The sequence below is a fragment of the Nannobrachium achirus genome (genome assembly GCF_963921795.1).
Source record: "Nannobrachium achirus genome assembly, chromosome: 23".
Taxonomy (NCBI): domain Eukaryota; kingdom Metazoa; phylum Chordata; class Actinopteri; order Myctophiformes; family Myctophidae; genus Nannobrachium; species Nannobrachium achirus.
The window spans coordinates 17,835,207-17,853,928 of NC_137830.1; the positions used below are offsets into that span (position 1 = coordinate 17,835,207).

Here is an 18,722-nt window from a genome sequence, read left to right on the forward strand (position 1 = left end):
AACAATATTTTTCTACAGACTGTAGATTGAAAAGAAGAATGCAATGATTCTGATGTTACTCTATGCAATTCAATTTGTATTGTACTCACTTTGTAGGGCAAAAACTTAAATGAATGACACTCATTGGTGTTTTCTTTTTTTCTTTTATTATTCCTAGGGTGTAGTATATAAATGTATAACTTTTATCTTGTTATTAACATGTGGTCTGAAGCAGTGGTTCCAAACATTTTGACTCGAGACCCAAAAGATGACATTTCTGTTTCCCCAGGACCTGCTTAGTGGTGTTTTACCTTTTTAATGAATTTGATAATAGTAAATTTACCCCCAATGATGGGGACTCTCATGGAATTCTGATCAATCAATAATCGATGAGGCAATTAGGAGACCAGACAATATTCTAGGTCAGGGATACTCAAACTTCTGAACCGGTGGGCCACATTACAAAAATGTCAAGGGGCCACGGGCCAGTTGATAAAATGACATTACTTGATAACTTCTCTTTTATTTGTTCTATTTCCACTTAAGACAAGTGCAATGTGCATTATTTTATGGCTTGTAATTCCGTTTATATTCTGTCAATTACACAATTTGTAATCAAAGTAATTTCAAAGTAATTTCTCTCTTTTATAATAATTCTGTGCAATTAGCATATTCCACACTAAAACAAACTAATGTACATTTGTCTGGGTTGTTGTCTATCTGTCTGCCTCCTATCAAGTGGGATAACATTAAATATAGCTGAGCACATCTCTCTTTTAATTGCTTCACAATGTTATTTATGACTTGGCCCACATTCAACACAAATGGCTTTTTACACAAAATAAACTTGTGAAAACAGATTTAGTTATGGCTATTGCTAAGGAAAATAAAATCAAACAATAGCCTACTTAAGTTAGATTCCCAGACTTTTTAGCTACCAAATGGCTAATGATGGAGTTGTTAAGTAGAGCTACAGTAGGCCTACATCTCTCTTTAATTTAATTTGTAGGCATACAATGTCGTTTTGGGTATGCTAATTGGTCAGGCAGAGCCGATGGTAAAAAAAGAAGGAAAAAAATGACTGCTTTCAAGATGTTTTGGCCATTATCTCTGGAACGGAAGGTCCAATCTGCTCAGTTTAAAGCTTGTTGGATGCGTGACTAAGAATTGCGCCGCAGGCCAGATTTTGAGTATCACTGTTCTAGGTGGTGATGGTTATGTTTATGTACATGATATCATGGGAAGAAGTACAATAACTCATGTAAGTGGTACAGTAGTTCTACCAAGAGGCACAAGTCAGAGATCACAGTTATACTGTTCCTACCTCAAGGCCTCACGGACGAGCTGAACCATAATAAGATAGACTTGACCAAAACAATAGCTATCAGGCCTAGTGGAGACATTTACATTGATATGATATTATCAAATATCATAATGTATCATAAAGCACAGATGAATATCATAAGGTGAACATAATCTACTGTTAATAACGTCACACATAATCAATCATGATAACAATATAATGTGATATCTTCGGCAGGACCCAAATGCATTTGGGTCCCCATCCGGAATCAATGCGGGTACATTTATTGTAATACATTTTTTTGTCTTAGGAATGCGACAAATTAAAAAATATATATTATTGAATCTTCATGGCTTGAGTGATCAATAGAAAGAAAGTCATTTTGGAGTGAACAACTCTTACGTTGCAATAAAAAATGCCTCAGGGTGACGTTACGAAAACCTGGCACAGTGTTTTTGTTTTGTGTTAAAGGAGTAGTTCACCCCCAAAATGACTTTTTTTTCCTATTGATTAGTCACACCACGGAGTTCAATAATATGTTGTTGTATTTGTCGCATTCCTAAGACAATAATCTGATTACAATAAATGTAAAATTACTATAATATAATATATAAAAATGTACTATAATACATTTTTTTGGTCTTAGGAATGTGACAAATACCAAAATAATATTACTGAACTCATGTCTCCATGGCGTGAGTAATGTGAACCTCTCCTTTAAGTATCAATATCACTGGTTATTTGGTGACATGTTTGGTCTTTAGAGTTTTCTCCACCTTATGCGTTTGTCAAGTGCTGTGTGGATGTCTGAATGTGAATGAAACAAAGACCCAGACACAACTGAAACCAAACACAGCACCATAAAGTGTGTACAGTTCTGAATACAGCAGGTCTAAAGAGAACCACCTTCCACAATGCCATGAGATAACCACTTGAACCCTGGCGTCCGACCACAATGGAATTAAAAAACCTTCTACTTTATTGTGTCTTTACTCTTTACCCTTGACATTCTTTCTTGTCACATGTCTAAAGCCCCTTTTCGACTGCAGCTTTAGCACCACACTACATGACACTGCACCACTCCATGCCACACCACATAAAAGTTTCTTCATTTTCCATAACACAAAAGTACTCCTATCAGTAAGAAACAAATTGACCCTTTTAACTGTGATTATAATACAATATACATTTGTATTACAACTATCCTAATTATAAAGCACTATAATGGATTATAACTGTAATTATAATACACTATACAGTATCAATGTATAACTATGATAACTATAATACACTATAATAGATTAGAACAGTGATTATAACACAATATAATCTATTATTATGTATTACAACTATATCCTGGTGGTCTAATTGAAACGTCAGTGAGTGATCATGTAACTTGAGCATCAATGGATCATGTAATTATTTTCTTTAATGTGGTTGGGTAGATGTGAAGTGTATCTCTTACCATGAGGCGCTCATAGTGCTGCCACTCGCTGTCAAAGTCGATGACTCTGTGGTCGATGGCCCAGATGAAGACCACGTCCAGCATGGGGTCATAGGAAGCAGAACAGCTCAGGACCACCTCCTCGCCAACCTTGGCGTACGTGTCCTCTTGAACCACCGTCAGACTGGTAGCCTCTGGAGGTATATAACATAACATATATTTATTACACAGCATTGGTTGAATGCTTGATTCTGATTGGTCAATCGCTGAAATCAGCGGTGTGTTATTTCTGTACTAGTAAGACGCCTCAGGGGGACAATGAAGTCCTGTTAGATATTGGCTTAATATTGATGACATCAGGGATCTCCATATATGGGCATAGAGTGGTTCCCATGACATCACAACATGCATCCCTTTTATGCCCATACATGGAGATCCCTGTCTGAACCAGCCACACCACTGTGATGTCCTGTTAGATATTGGCTTAATATTGATGACATCAGGGATCTCCATATATGGGCATAGAGTGGTTCCCATGACATCACAACATACATCCCTTTTATGCCCATATATGGAGATCCCTGCTCTGAGTGTCTGACATCACTGTGATGTCACCTGTGATGTCACAGTGATGGGTCAGGGGAACCACAGTGTCAGGCGTTACCCGTATACGGACAAGCTGTGACGGTTCCTCCAGGATCAGGATCAGGATAGAGTGGGGCCTTCCTCCAATCATGGTCGAGTGGGGGCGGGCCTTACGCGCACCAAGGCCCGCCCCCACTTGATCATGAATGGAGGAAGGACCCCCGCCTGTCACCTACATGAAAACTGAAACTGAAACTTAAGTGAAATCACTTACCCTACGTTTAAGTATAAAAACACTTCCTTCCATATGATGATATTACAATATCCCAAATCCCAGATGATTATTTCACCACTCTCTCTCACACACACACACACACCTGTAATGGTGAGGGTACCAGAGCTGTTGGCCTTCCCTCTGTCATTCTCTGCGTAGCAGGTGTAAACGCCCTCATCATTCTTAGTGGCGTTAAGGATCTCCAGAGTCCCATCAGGCATGATGGAGATCCTGCAATAGACAAACATTGAACACAGAACGCAGCCTTTACTTCGAGCAGGGACCTCCACAACCTGTTCAGAGATTCCATATAGTTTCATTGTTTGACAGCACGATCATCAGTGTATTTTGGATTCATGTCAATGTGTGTTTTCAGATATTTAACCACTTGAACCGTCAATACTTAATAAACGTAACCTTTCACTATGTAATTAGTCTGCTCTTTTTCCCCTCTACAACAAAGCTCTTTGCCAAAAATAGCCGATCTACAAGCTCACAACGCCTCGCAGTGCGAGGCGTTGTGAGCTTGTAGATCTGCTACTCTTGGCTTACGTTCTCCGAATATGGACGCTAGGGTTCAAATCGTTCTTCCTTAAGTCTTTAAATTCAAGTCCTTAAATGAGATCCTATTTCCTACACTTCTTTCCTATTTCCTTGTATGTTAGTCCCGCCCACTGACAATAGAACGCCCCTACAAGGGAGTTGGCCTATCACCTGTGATGTTGTCATCAGAAATGGGACGTCTCCTCTTCTCTATTTCCTCAATGGGAGGAACTAACATACAAGCAAGGAAATAGGAAATAGGATTTGAATTAAGGACTCGAGACGCAGAAGTGGTATGCGCCTGGACCAGTAGGCCAGCGGGCGCCCCTTTAGCTATTTTCATGAGTATGGTGCAGTTGTACTGACCTTGAATTGTTGAACAGCAGTTCTTTACCCTTCTTCCAGGTGAAGCGAGGTCTGGGGGCCGCTCTGGGTTTACATTCAATCACCACCCGGTTGTCCTGAGCTCCAAGAAGCTGCCTCTTAACTGGGTTGAGCTCAAATGTAGGACCGTAAGCTAGAAAGACAAGGTTTCAAAATGCACTGAGAAGTTGTTGATTCGAATAGCATTCCTAAACATTGCCCATGTTCAAATGTAAAAGTCTGGTGTAATTGATCCACTACAGTATGGTGTCAAATAACGTAAAATTCACGTCCTTAAAAATGTAACCTTGTATACCTTTACAGTGCCCCTGAACAGAACCTTATTCAAAGTGTGACATACTATAAATGAATGAGTTTTACCACCACTGTAAATCTGCATGAAAAAAATATTCAAAACTAATTTTTAATAAGTATTTGGCTTGTAGCTTGTATATTCTACCCACCATCTTGGTAGGTAGCCAAGCAACTGTGTGCACCTTGGGAGAAATACTCCGTTACAGGTAAAAGTCTGGAATTCAAAATGTACTTGAGTAAAAGTACAAAAGTATTGGTATCAACATGTACTTAAAGTACCAAAAGTACTCTAGATAGTACTCGTTATGCAAAATATCCCATTTGAGGTTTTCAAATGTACAAGCTTGTAGATCAGCTATTTTCAAATGGCCGAAATGTATATTGAAGTGGTTAATGTATGTGTTGTAATAATAATCCAAATCAACAAAGTAATTAGTAACCAAAGTTTTCGAATAAATGTAGTGAAGTAAAAATACAATATTTGGATCCAAGATGTAATGGAGTAGAAGTAAAAGTATTGTAAATTGGAAATACTCAAGTTAAGTACAAATACCTAAAAATCCAAAAGTACTTGGTTACTTTACACTTTTACACTTTTACTATACTGTATCTATTCAGTGTCAAATTAACCAAAGAGAATGGAATTTAGTGCGTTCACTTACCAACCACTCGCAGCTCTGCATTGGCATATTTGATTCCCCAGAAGTTTTCAGCGATACACTGATACATTCCAGAATCGTCAAATGTCAAACTGGAAAACTTCAGCTCTCCTTTTCCATACTGAAACAAAACACACAGACAGACCAAGCAAAAAACAGGATAAGCCGAGAGAAAATGGAAGGAAATCTTTGTATAATCTCTGTGGACTTTTAGACAAAAACTGTAAATCACACACAGTGGGCATCACAATCAAAAGTTAAAAACATAAACACTGGTGCAATAAGACTAAATGCCCTATTGTGCAGTGTTGATTTTGTTGACTAAAACTATGACAAAAAACTTTTGTCTACTGTGTTTTTTCACTGACGAAAACTAAATAAAAACGTAATAAAAACTAAGCTGTGATGACTAAAACTAAGACTAAATATATTGACAATTTTGTCAAAATAAAAACTAGACTAAAACGTTAGGGAGGGACTTACGGAGAAGAGAGTTTATGTTTGCTTGCTCTCAGGTGTTGTGTGCTGAAAATAGCAGATCTACAAGCGACGCGTTGAGCTTGTAGATCGGCTATTTTCAGCACGCAACCAAGCATAAAGTCATTACGATGCCATCAAGGCCTGCCAAAATACATTTTAGTTGACTAAATCAACTGTAGATTTAGTCGCCTAAAATCTTAAATTACAACTAAATTACATTTTATTCAAAAGACTATGACTAAAACTAAATCAAATTCCAGTGTTTTTGATGTTGTTGCTTGGCATTATACAAAATGTAATTCCTCAACGCTTAGTGCTCGTCAAGGTTAAAATATGATTAATTTGGGGTTCGTGGCCTGAAAAGGTTGAGAACCAGTGCATCAGTGGACAAAACAAGGGCGTGAATTCTCACCATGTATCCATCCTTGTACCAGCGTATGTAGGGGAAGGGCTTCCCAGACGCCATGCAGCGCATGGTGTGCTCTGAGCCAATGTCTATCTGGGTATTGTTGATGGTCTCAGCCCACTCTGGTGCAGCTGCCAATCACAAACATCAATGAGAAGATTATGTGTCCGTCACAAAAGCCTGCTTGACACATTCAGAATGTTAATAGATCTTGTTATGTTTTCAAATTAAAACAATCACATAAACCTTTGGGTCAATGCCCTCACATGGGGACCATTCTCAAAAGGACTTGACGTTGTTATCTTGGGGGCGACTAATACTACAAATACACTGTCAGTCCTCTTCAGTGAAGTAAACTGAACTTAGAACCAAAGGATTTTGTTTTTACACTAAACGTACTGAATTAAACAACACAAAACGAGTGCACTGTCAATAGCCAATGAGTCACTTGCCAAGGTGAGCATTTGAAAGAAATAACATCCAAATGATGGTGTAGAGTAGACTGTACAGTATGAGTGACTTACACTCCAAACGTAGAGCCAGGCTTTATGCCAGCTTTACTTACACTCCACGTAGAGCCAGGCCTTATGCCAGTCCTTTCCTTTGGTGTTGATGGCCTCACACTCATACGCGCCGACATCGTCATACTGGACATTGAAGAGGTGGAGCACCGCCCCTGATTCGCTGATCACGTGGTTGGGTGGGAGGTCTGTGGCATCCACCTTCCTCCACACAATGTCAGGGATGGGGCTGAATAAACAGAAAACGGTAAATGACTTTGTTTGAGCGGACCCACAAACCGGCCACCACTGGTTTGCCCTATATATGCGACACAATCATTTTTATTGCACCTGGTGTGAACGAACGCACATTTACAAACAGATACATTGACACAAACACTGTGGCTTTTATTGTGCACAGTGTTTTGTGTTCCACTGAACTGGTTGTTCTCTATCGTATCGAGACTATCTCTCCACCCAACATATTTCACACTGTATGCATGGAAATGACCCCACCTCACTTGCGACGGGGATATTTATTTTCAGACACACCAGGTGACCCAGGCACGCACAGGTATATAAGGCCCAGGTGTGCGTGATCACACTGGTTTAAATCTATCGACACCGCTTCTGAGCGACATCGAGGTGGAGAGATAGTCTCTTCACTCAGAGAACAACGGTCACAACGTAATCGTACGTTCTAACAACACATCTGACGCAGACAGTGGCGTCAGTTCAGAAAAAGGTAAGGTATGGCAACATGACTGGGGTCTTGCACGCGCGCCTTTGCGCGCGTGCAAGACAACAGTCATGTTGCCATACCTTAGCAACAGGCATGATACATTAATTTTAAGAAGTACATTCTATTTTTTCCCCACAAAATGTCTATGGTTATTGGGCTGGATATGGCAGTCTGGAACAATTGTTCAAGTGCAACTTGGCATAATATAGTAAACGTGCCACAATTAACAATAATGAATTGCACCTGTGCAGCTGACCTGCGGAACCTGGGAATACAGGCTTCTATTCTGTCAAGATGGGGAGAATAAAAGTGTGCAGACTATAATTATAATACCTTGTTAAATTTTGCATTTGTAGTTATTTTAATGTAATTTAACAACATAACCAGCACAGATGGTTATGTTATATATATATGTTATATTTTAAAGTAACTTGTATTCTCCCCCCTGGACCCAGGGTATGGCAGCTGCATACCCCTGCCATACCCAATTGACGCCCCTGGACGCAGACATACTTTCCCAGAGCGAAGCACTCCAGGCTGATGTTGGAGGCCAGCATTGCTGTGGTGTCCGGGAACTTCACCATGATCTCTGAGCGGTATTTCTTCTCCTCAGCTGCAGAAACAAAGAGAGAAAGTGAGCAATCCTTTAATTGACCAAAGAAAATAAATTGATGAAATGGTGACAAATGTTCATCAAATCCATTATTGCATTTCTGTCTGTTCATGGCCCTTCCTGACTCCCCGGTGTTCCTACAATTCCCAAGATGCACTTCGCAGGCACACCGGCAGTGTACAGTATGGCCACACAGTCTATGGCCGCTATTATTATTATATTTTGCTGTATACAGCGAGCTTGGACAATGTCACAGCCAATAATTGTAGCTGCTAATAAACAATGAATAGATAAAATACACAAATAATACAAAATAAAAATGTCAATAGCAAAAATAGCCAAGCTTGGAGCTATTTTGAGCTTGCAACACCATTTTACTAGTAAGTAAAAAATAAGGCTATTTTATTCATTAAAATAAAGTTATATATACCGATGCTTTAATTGGTTAATGTTGAAAATTATGATGGTCTTCCATCATTTTTGTCAATTATCTAATGTAATCCTGGGCGCTACACTCCCTCTGCCAACCTGGGGAGAGCAACGGACTGACCTCATGCTTCCTTCTATGCATGAGGAGTACAAGTAGCTTCTTTTCACCTGACAGGGGGGAGTTTCTCCGGTTGGACGTAGCGTGCGGAAGGGACACGTTATTCCAACCAGTTCCTTTCCCCTCCATCAGGCGCCCCGGTTGGCCAGGGGGGGGGCATTACAGAGACCAGGATTACTGTATGTTTTTTGTGAGGGTACCTACCCTAGGAGACACGGGGAGAACATGCAAACTCCACACAGAAAGGCCCTTTTGCCAACCTAGCCTAGGGTATGGGCACTGATGACGCGGAGGAGAGAACACGCCCCCCCAGAGCCCACAGTGTCCCCGTTGGGAATCGAACCCAGGGCCTTCTTGCTGTGAGGCGACAGCACTACTGACTGCACCACCATGCCCCTGTATGGTCTTCCTTGGTCTTCCTTTAAACATTATCCGTCTTATTAACTAAGGTGACTCTGGATATGAAAATGTAGTTTGCTACAGTAAGTATGCCACTAACCTTCCTTGGGTGGTGTGGGTATCAGTTGGGTGAACTTGGAGAAGACACTCTTGCCGATGACGGGGCTGGAGACAAAGCAGGAGTAGTTCCCCGTGTCCTGCGCCTCCACCTTGGAGATGTACAGGTTCCCCGTCTTCTGGGAGACAAAGCGCCGGCGGTCCGTATGGAGGAAGACTGGGAACTCATTGTAGATCCAGCGGTACGACACCTCAGCTGGGAGATGTGAAAGAAAGATACATGAAAGAGAGAGCTTATCTGAGAAGCTGTGAAAAGCTACACACGCACACGCACACACACACACACACACACACACACACACACACACACACACACACACACACACACACACACACACACACACACACACACACACACTTCCTCTCCTTTTATCTCTTGTTTATCTCATCATATTTCATACTGTATGTAAAGGAAGTAATGAGTATTTGCATCCACTTAAGTCGGATGCGGGTGCGTTTGGACAGTGAAAAAATAACTATTTCCAGGAACAAAAAATCCTGCACACTGCTGTTGCTCAGGAGCCCAGTTTTTTTATTTTTTTATCTAAAGACATTGTGCCATGATTTTTCCCCCTACTGTAACAACATCATCATCATACCCGGAAGTTATGCAGGAATGCCTACTGAGTGGCAAAAAACTACTTTCTGGCCTTGACAGCCCTTAAATCCAAACAGAAAGGTCCTATCTGATTGCATTAAACAATGTTAAACTCACTTTGCAACTGACTTTGCCACTCGATTCACCACTCGATTCGCCATTCACTTTATGCATACGCTCTATAGATGAGACGAGCGTGTATCCTTTAGTTGACTTTATAATTCCACAGTGAGCAGGCACTGGCATGTAAACAACAGACATGAATGGGGTGCGTCACCTAAAGTGTTCCCAGTAGCTGCACAGTCCAAACATTGGTTCCTGTCAGTATTGCCACACCTACAATGTAATCGTCAGGTATTATGATTATACTTGGAGGAAGATTTATTTCAAAAAAGTGTCCAGAAAGTTTTAAAATTATGTTTTTATGTGGTCACACCCTTTTGACTCAGAGGCTTTCAGCTTTCAGGAAGTAACCAAAAATAAACAAGGAATTTGCATATTATAACCACACCTGGGGGTCTATTAGAGTAATGTTACCTCCATAGACACAGTACAAAACTATGGCTCCACCTCTTTAAATTGACAGACGTTTCAGTCCCACTGGACCTTCATCAAGAGTGTCTTGTGCATGGAAATAGTTTTTTTTCATGTTTGCTTCATATTTTAGCAGCATTACAGTAACATTATCTGAGCACAATGAGGTCTTCAACGTTTTCAGGCCAAGGACGCCTTAGTTGAGAGAGTGATGAAAGCAGGGACCCACACAACCTTTTCGTAGGTAGTTTCATCGTTTGACAGCACAATCATCAGTGTATTTTGGATTCATGTCAATTTGTGTTTTCAGATATTTAACCACTTGAACCGTCAATACTTAATAAACTTGACCTTTCACTCTGTACTCAGTCTGCTCTGTTTCCCCTCTACCTGTAGTAACTCTGAGGACCCCCTAGGGGTGCTGGACCCCCTGTTGAAGACCCCTGCTGTAGTAGGTCAGTACCTGGCCAGGCTTTTGGAGGGACACACAGCAGCACGGCTCCCTGTCCTTCCACAGCGTAGACCGAGTCCCTGTCATCCTGGGGAAACTCCTCCAGATCTACAGGACAAATAGGACGTTTACATGCAGTGCTTCTCCATCGTTTTCATGTCATGGACCCCCACACTGATATGGATTTGCCCACCCCACAGACCCTGTCTAAATATAATTTTGTACTGGGACCCTGGCAAAAAAAAATAAAACTAATTCTAAAGTATCCAAGATTTATCTAATGTAGATCAGCTATTTTTGAATAGCCTAAGCATAAATTAGGGTTAAAGTGGTAAAACCGATGCTACTGTATATTAACAGATTTTGCTGGAATCCCCTCAAGGTATTAGGATATTGTAATCAACAACAAAGTCCCCCCCCCCCCCCCATTTAGACTTTTTGAGTTTACAAATGTTTGCTTAAAAAAATACATATATTCAAAGATTTGCACACATTTTCACAACTTTTCAAGAATAGCAAATCTACAAGTTCGGTGCAGCTCTGTGCCGCGCTGTGAGCTTGTTTACCTGCTATTTTTCAATAGCTAAAGTATAAAATAATTAAGGCCCCTCTCCACCTTGGGCCCTAGTAACCCCGTCCCACTTCCCCCCCCCCCCCCCCCCCCCTTGTGACGCCCCTGCATACAGAAGTGAAAGTGCTCACATCCAAACTTGACGCGGGCCTCCTTGCTGATGACGGTGCCGTAGATGTTCCGGGCCACACAGATGTAGGTCCCTGCGTGCTTCTTCTTCTTGGGGTTGTTGATGACCAGGTTCCCTCCCACCAGGCTGTAGTACTCGTCTGGCTGCTCCATCAGCTTGATCTCCCAGTTATCACGGCGCCACCTGATGGGTAGCAGGAGTTTGGATGTGGAGAAGAGCAAAAAGGACAGATCGTAATTTATGGTTAGGTGGGGCGGGAGCCAGAAAGACAGCGAGTGAGAGAGAGATAAATACCCACTCTCACATGATTATATATATTTTGATAGATTCCCTTTATTAAAGCGCCATGAAAGCCCAGCCCATATGATATTTCATTAAATTACAATTTACAATTTAGGCATTTAGCAGACGCTCTTAATCCAGAACGACTTACAATAAGCAAGGTGATACATCAATACAATAAGCAAGGTAATACATCAAAATCAATACAACAAATGCATAGCAATATCAATCTACGAATAAAAATAATGTAGGTTCGGTAGACCAAGCACCTAATCAGTAAAAAACATTATATAAAACCTAAGAATGCTATCTAGCGTTCATGTATGGTCATTTAGGGTAGGCATCTAATGACTCTTGGTCATTTCATAGATGCATTACCTGTATGAAGCTGGTGGGTTAGCCCTGGCCCTGCAGTTCATGGAGATCCTTCCATCTGGCGAGTCTTCGGTGTAAACAACGTCCATGGGTTCCTCTTCAAAGATGGGCCCATAGCCAGTGGCATCCTCTGACAAACACATGAACCCATTAACCCATAGTCATAGACATAGAAAGGTAGACACCTCCTCCGGCTCTGGGGCGTTGGTAAAAGAGGACTGGCATTTTTTAAGGCAAGCTTCCTGAATTCTGAAGGACGCTTCCTTGTGTGTCACAGAAGGGGACGTTCGGTAGTTCCAATCAGATGCAGGACTCCCTCTTTCCCAGAGGCACTTGCTATGGCAATGTAAACGTTTGTCTCCTCATGCCAATAAAGCTCCTTTTAATTGAACGTACAAGTCCCGGAAAAGACACGCTGTGATTTGTCAGTAGTCACTTTGAGTGGCAGAGTCAGAGTACCTTCCACACTTCCGCCAGTCATGCCAATGAACTGCAGTGGTGGATGAGATATCTAGCTTTTTATATCTGTGCATTAACCCCTGGCAGATCTAACCCCTGGAAGATCTAATCCCTGGAAGATCTAACCCCTGGCAGATCTAAAAATAGCAGATCTACAAGCTCGCCTATTTTTCAATAGCTAAAGTATAACATAATTCCAGGTCTTAATGAAACTGCAAACGGACTGGCAAATGAGGAGATTTTGTTTTGTGCCCTGTTTTCAAGGTTTCATTTGGTTAGTGTCGCAGAGTAGTCCTGGCTGAGGACCATAATAGAAGAAGTCTGTTTACTCTGTTACACCAAATAATCATTTTTCATTCAACAAAGACTTTATCCATAGATTATTAAAATCATATCTAAAAATGGTTAGTGATTACAAAGTCTATGAGGGGAGGCTTTATTGGACTGTACAAGGTGATGACATACCCATTTCATATATAGGCTATAAGAGGCTGTGTCATGCTGCTTGTCATCACAGTATACATAGACAGATATGATCCTACTGTATCTCTTCAACTGTTAGAAAACTATACTCACCTCCAAAGATTCTAGGCTCATTAAACAGGACAGCAGCTGTAATGCAAGATAATGACAATCAATGTATGGTATCCATTTACAATGCATCTACATGAAACTTATCGTGCGTGCGTGCGTGCGTGCGTGCGTGCGTGTGTTTGTGTACCTGTGAAGGAGACTGCGGCGCAGAGTGTGAGCAGCACTAAAGCAGTGGCCGCCATGGCAGCTAGCAAACGGACTCACTGACGTCAAGGGAGTTGTTGGACAGATGGATGGATAGAAGGAGAACTGGATCCACTAGACAGACAGACAGACACACAGAGAAAATGATGGCTTCAGCGTTAGTTTATGCAGGACACAAGAGTCTAGCCCCACCCAGCTGTAGTCAGCTGTCAGTCAGCTCTTTTCCCATTCCTCATTCACATATCTGCTTGTCATTACGTCACACTGTCATAGTCCAATCAAAGCTCTTGTTCAGTAGGGAAGACTCCTTTAAATACGTCTCGCTTTCTCTACCTATGCTTGTGTAGTGATACGCGGAAGCGGGGATTGAACCCGGGACTCCCACTCGCCAGTCCAACGCACAACCAGTCGTGCTAATAGGGCTGAGCCCGATTAGCAGGGCTGTTGTCGCTGGTTCATGGCTGATACTAACTGTGGGGTGCTACATTCACCCCCCAGGTCTTTTGGAGCGCGCCCTCGCGCTTCACACATCACGCCGCGGACCACCGCACACGACGTGGCACTGTTCCTCCTCACGAGGGCAACACGCTCCTCACCCTGCCGACAACGCCAGATGTAGTGATACGCGGAAGCGGGGATTGAACCCGGGACTCCCACTCGCCAGTCCAACGCACAACCAGTCGTGCTAATAGGGCTGAGCCCGATTAGCAGGGCTGTTGTCGCTGGTTCATGGCTGATACTAACTGTGGGGTGCTACACTTGGTTATCCGAAGCTTCGGATACGCGCTGCTACAGTAGCTGCCTCCTCCACCCCAGCCTCCACCATTGATCAGTCTGGCTAAGCTCAAATACTTGTGTCAATGTATTGCTATTGTTCTGCTATCGTATCTCTATGGGGGTCCTGCTTAGCGTTCCCTGATTTTGCTTAGCAAGCATGCACACATTTCAGGGAACATCGCAGAACGCAGAGCCCTTAGCGCCAAGATTAACTGTATTCCATTTATGCAATAAATGGTTAAATCTACTTTGACGTACGAGTGTTCCTGACTAAACTTGGAGTAATTTAAATTTTCTTACTACTGGTAGAATAGGAATCTGGTGTCAGTTGAGACTGCTTATAGCGGTAGCCTACAGTGTCTGAGAATAAAACAGACCTAACTGCCTTTGTGCCAGAGGGATTTTGTGTGACAGTGAAGGGTGGTCATGAATGATTTACAATCACACTGACTCTGCAGATTTGCCCTTGCTCCAAATCTGCAGAGGGCACGCAAGCATGCATGCATGCTCGCTAGGGATGTATGAAAGGGACCATGTGAACATTTCATGTCACAATTATGGTGGCCAAAATACAGTAATATAGCGTATATTAATATCACGATAACCAAAAACATACTTTAAACCCTTAAAATACTACTTTTGTTAAACATTTGCACCTCATCATCCATATTCTGGGGGGAACATTAGCCAAAAGTAGCAGATCTAGATCTGCTAGAGAGTAGTGAGTACACAGCCACCTTCACTGTATGAAGGAAGATTTCAAGCTAAATTAAAATCTCTGCAATATGATTATTGTGAGCATTTGTTATCGCTTTTTAGTTTATTTCGATCCTCATCAACATTAAAAAAAGAAAACGTTTCACATTGTAATACAACATTTCGTTCTAATTGATCGAAAAGGCTTAGGCTGATCAGCTCAAAGCTTATTATTGTGATAAATGATAATGATTATCATCCCAACCCTAAGGCAGCGCACGCACAACACACAACACACACACACACATGTACACACGCTGAGTTTATCACAGAACAATACTGTATCTTCCTCTAGTTTCCTCTGCTGATCTTGTAAAGCAGAACCGGTGAGAATGGGTATGTCACTGCTGGAATTATCTGCATGGCACCATCCCATCACAGATGTTTCACTTAATATAACCCTACATATTATGTATAGGCCTATACTTTATGCAATTTGCATTTGTCAGTTGCAGTTGAGAAGACAGCTACAATAGGCAAAATGACTGAAGTAACCAAAAATACAAATGCTCAAATAAAGTACAAATACCGAAAACAAAACTTTGTCACATTCCTAAGCTAATAATTTGATGACCAGCAGTGGTTCCCTATGGAGACACACAGAGCCTGCTTTGTTCCCTATGGAGACACAAAGAGTCTCCTCAAATTATTGGCTTAGGAATGTGACAAAAAGAGCAAAATGAATATCCATGAATTCAAGTCTGCATGTGGTGAATAATCGATAGACAAAAAGTAATTTGGGGGGTAACTATCCCTTTAAGTGGGCCCACTAGTACTCCACTAAATGTAGGCTACTCTGTCCACCACCACCGCTCATGCTGGTCTTCCTCACCTCCCTGTCTCCTCCTTGTGGCTGTCTATGGTCATTGCAGACAGTGACTGCAGCAGTCCTAACATGCACCCTGCAAGCAGGCTGACTCAACAGCTACTGTTTCCCACTAACATTATAACAAGTGTGCCTCAACAATAAAGAGCTTTCCGCTCTGAACATCACAGCAGCTTTTAGTTCACCAGCCGCAGTGTGCATTTAACTGTGGATGCTCACACACATGCATGCAGGCAGTGTGCACACACACAGAGAGAGAGAGAGAGAGAGAGAGAGAGAGAGAGAGAGAGAGAGAGAGAGAGAGAATCATATTTATCCTGCATTGCACTTATGTTTTGAATTAGTTTAGGCCATGTATGTGCAAATGCTAATAAGAAAATACAATAGGAACCATGCCAGTGTGACAACCTAAGGAAACACTGAGGGAAGATCTCATCCTCAAAAGAGTAATGGGAAAAGTATTCAATATAGGGATCATATTGGCTGTTGTGATAGTGAGGACCCAAATGCAGAACTCAATTTCAAAGTAAATGCAGGAAACCAAGGATGCAGATGACAAAGACTTTACTTAATATTAAACTTAACAAGGTTAACACAAGCACACACATGCAGAACACAAACACAACAGTTGTACAAGTTACAACACACACAAAAACTGGAGGAACGGACAGCATAACGACGAACCAGCACAGAGAGCAGATACAGGCAGGATTAAATAGTCTCTGACCAGCTAGACAACAAGCTCACAGCTGTGAAACCGAGTGGAGCTCAGATTGTCAATGAGGTTCTCACAGGATGGGAGGGGGCGAGCAGGAAAAGGTGAAAGCCGGGGTGAGACCATAGAGGGTGAGACCCTGGAAGCGCCACCGTGTGGCACAGATCATGACACTGCTTTGATGATGACAATCATTATTTTGTGAAGCCACCATGATGCCAACTTGATATTCCCTGAAGATATATAATTAATGTTAATAGATGTGAGCATTATTTAAACCAGTGGTTCTCAACCTGTGGGTCAGGACATGTGCACACATCCATAAGATCAGATTCTGGTCAACTTTTAACTAATATTGCTCAGCTGTCTCAGCTATAAGCATTGGACACTGTATACATAGTGGTCTTGGCTTGGTATTTTCTCCACTTTGGTGTAAATATATGGTCAAGTTATGTTGCAAGCGTACATAAACCAAACCAGTCGTAGGCTAAGTGGACCAGAGTTCAAAAAAACACACAACACTATTCTGTTATAGTGTTGTTACAGAAAAATCAGTTATTATCCTTAATGCCATGGATTATCTGAAAAGTTGATATTTTAGCCAGAGGATGGGGCTAATATAGAAAATGGACTCTCTCAAATAGTGAGGCTCAATGGAGAATGAATGTGTGCAGCAAGTTTCCTAATGCCTATTTGATTTTGAGATCATGAAAGTTTGGCTTAAGGGTGGCACTAGTGGTATGGCTGTGGGTTCATTAAAATAAGTTTGGGGACATCCTCTAGGGTTCATGAAAGTGCACAGAACAAGGCAATCCAGTAGTTTTTGCAATAATGTTCTTCAGGACACCAAAGCGGTTGACGGACAGACGGACTGTAATCCTATATCACAGCCCCAGACACTCCTCTTTGCAAAGACTGGACATATTTAGGTCAGCAGTCAGTGCATGAATTATATTAAAACCAGGAAAGCGTCTGTGTCATTTGACATTTTAGCGTTGGCCATTCAAAGCTTTTGAAAAATGTTGAATCATTTAGAAATAGTTTTAGAGCTACTGAATTAGAGGGTGTTTGTAGAGTTGGCCTCTGATGGTTTTATGGCTATGGGAAATAATTGAAAGTCATGTTTGAGGCTTGCAATATGGTGGCACAACCTGTGTCAATTCAATTTCAATTCAAGGAGCTTTATTGGCATGAGAAAACATAGGTTTACATTGCCAAAACACACACACACACACACACACACACACACACACACACACACACACACACACACACACACACACATATATATATATATATATATATATATATATATATATATATATATATATATATATATATATATATATGCTACAGGGTATAAAGCTTTTTGAAACAGTAGCAGTAGCTTTGGGACAAATAGCAGATTTTTTTTCATAATGATTAAAAAGCCTCAGATTTAAAATGCATTTAAAGGTAGCAGCTCTGTTTATATGTGCAGTAGGTCTAGATGTCACTCAATGGTGGCCCTAAAACAAGGCTCCAAACTGACAAAAACAAACTAATTAGGGTCCTGCTTAACAGTCAAGCGTGGGGTGGCTCGGTAGTAGATGACAGAGTACAGCATCTTTCATTGGGCCTGGTGTACAAGATACACTACCCCATTAAGATACCAATGTACCTGACAAAATACATTAGAAACATCAAGGATGAAAAGCTTACTAGGATGTCCTTAGTTGACCAGTGAACTGCACTGTCATGAAACTGTACCTTTTCTTTTCCTATGCAAACTTCTAATAAAGTCTTCAATCAATCAATAGGGTGGTTCCATTCTCAAGCCTTCTTTTATCGTATCAGTTCACAAATCTTGCTGCACATTTCTCCCAGTAGGTATGGGAGTTTTTCATCATTGGTCATGTTTTCAAACTCACTTTGGGTGTGTGTAATCTGTGGGAAGTATCCTATGTATCTCTGATGTCTTATAGTGGGCAGGTGGTTAGAAGGTCTAGCTCTATCTCCACCACATTTTGTGTGCAGTGGGTGACTGGTGGGTATTTGAAGGATATCAGAGGTAAAATACTGTAAATGCAAAATGTGTGTGACATAACATTACCTGAAGTTCATATACTATACTAGCCCCAAAGTGTTGTGGTTTTGTCAACAAACTAATTGTTACATGCCCTCCATTTACAAACGATGTAAAAGCATGTCCTGTAAAAGTATATGTTGGGTTATCTATCTGGAACTGCGGGGTATATAAAG

The 18,722-nt window shown here is 41.4% G+C and overlaps 1 protein-coding gene across 1 annotated transcript in view; it reads right to left on the reverse strand.

Annotated features, from left to right (window-relative positions):
• LOC308308778 (contactin-1-like) overlaps positions 1-13,445 on the reverse strand; it is a gene marked incomplete at its 5' end in the record, with an annotated part of 29,337 nt that extends 15,892 nt beyond the window's left edge. Inside the window, 13 exons of the mRNA XM_080754231.1 lie at positions 2,748-2,920; positions 3,689-3,816; positions 4,495-4,645; positions 5,469-5,586; positions 6,358-6,482; positions 6,917-7,101; positions 8,107-8,206; positions 9,253-9,465; positions 10,865-10,960; positions 11,555-11,736; positions 12,214-12,340; positions 13,246-13,296; positions 13,391-13,445. Coding sequence (XP_080610357.1) covers positions 2,748-2,920; positions 3,689-3,816; positions 4,495-4,645; positions 5,469-5,586; positions 6,358-6,482; positions 6,917-7,101; positions 8,107-8,206; positions 9,253-9,465; positions 10,865-10,960; positions 11,555-11,736; positions 12,214-12,340; positions 13,246-13,296; positions 13,391-13,445 — 1,704 coding nt within the window. The remainder of the gene's footprint in view (positions 1-2,747; positions 2,921-3,688; positions 3,817-4,494; positions 4,646-5,468; positions 5,587-6,357; positions 6,483-6,916; positions 7,102-8,106; positions 8,207-9,252; positions 9,466-10,864; positions 10,961-11,554; positions 11,737-12,213; positions 12,341-13,245; positions 13,297-13,390) is intronic.
• Positions 13,446-18,722: the final 5,277 nt, after the last annotated feature.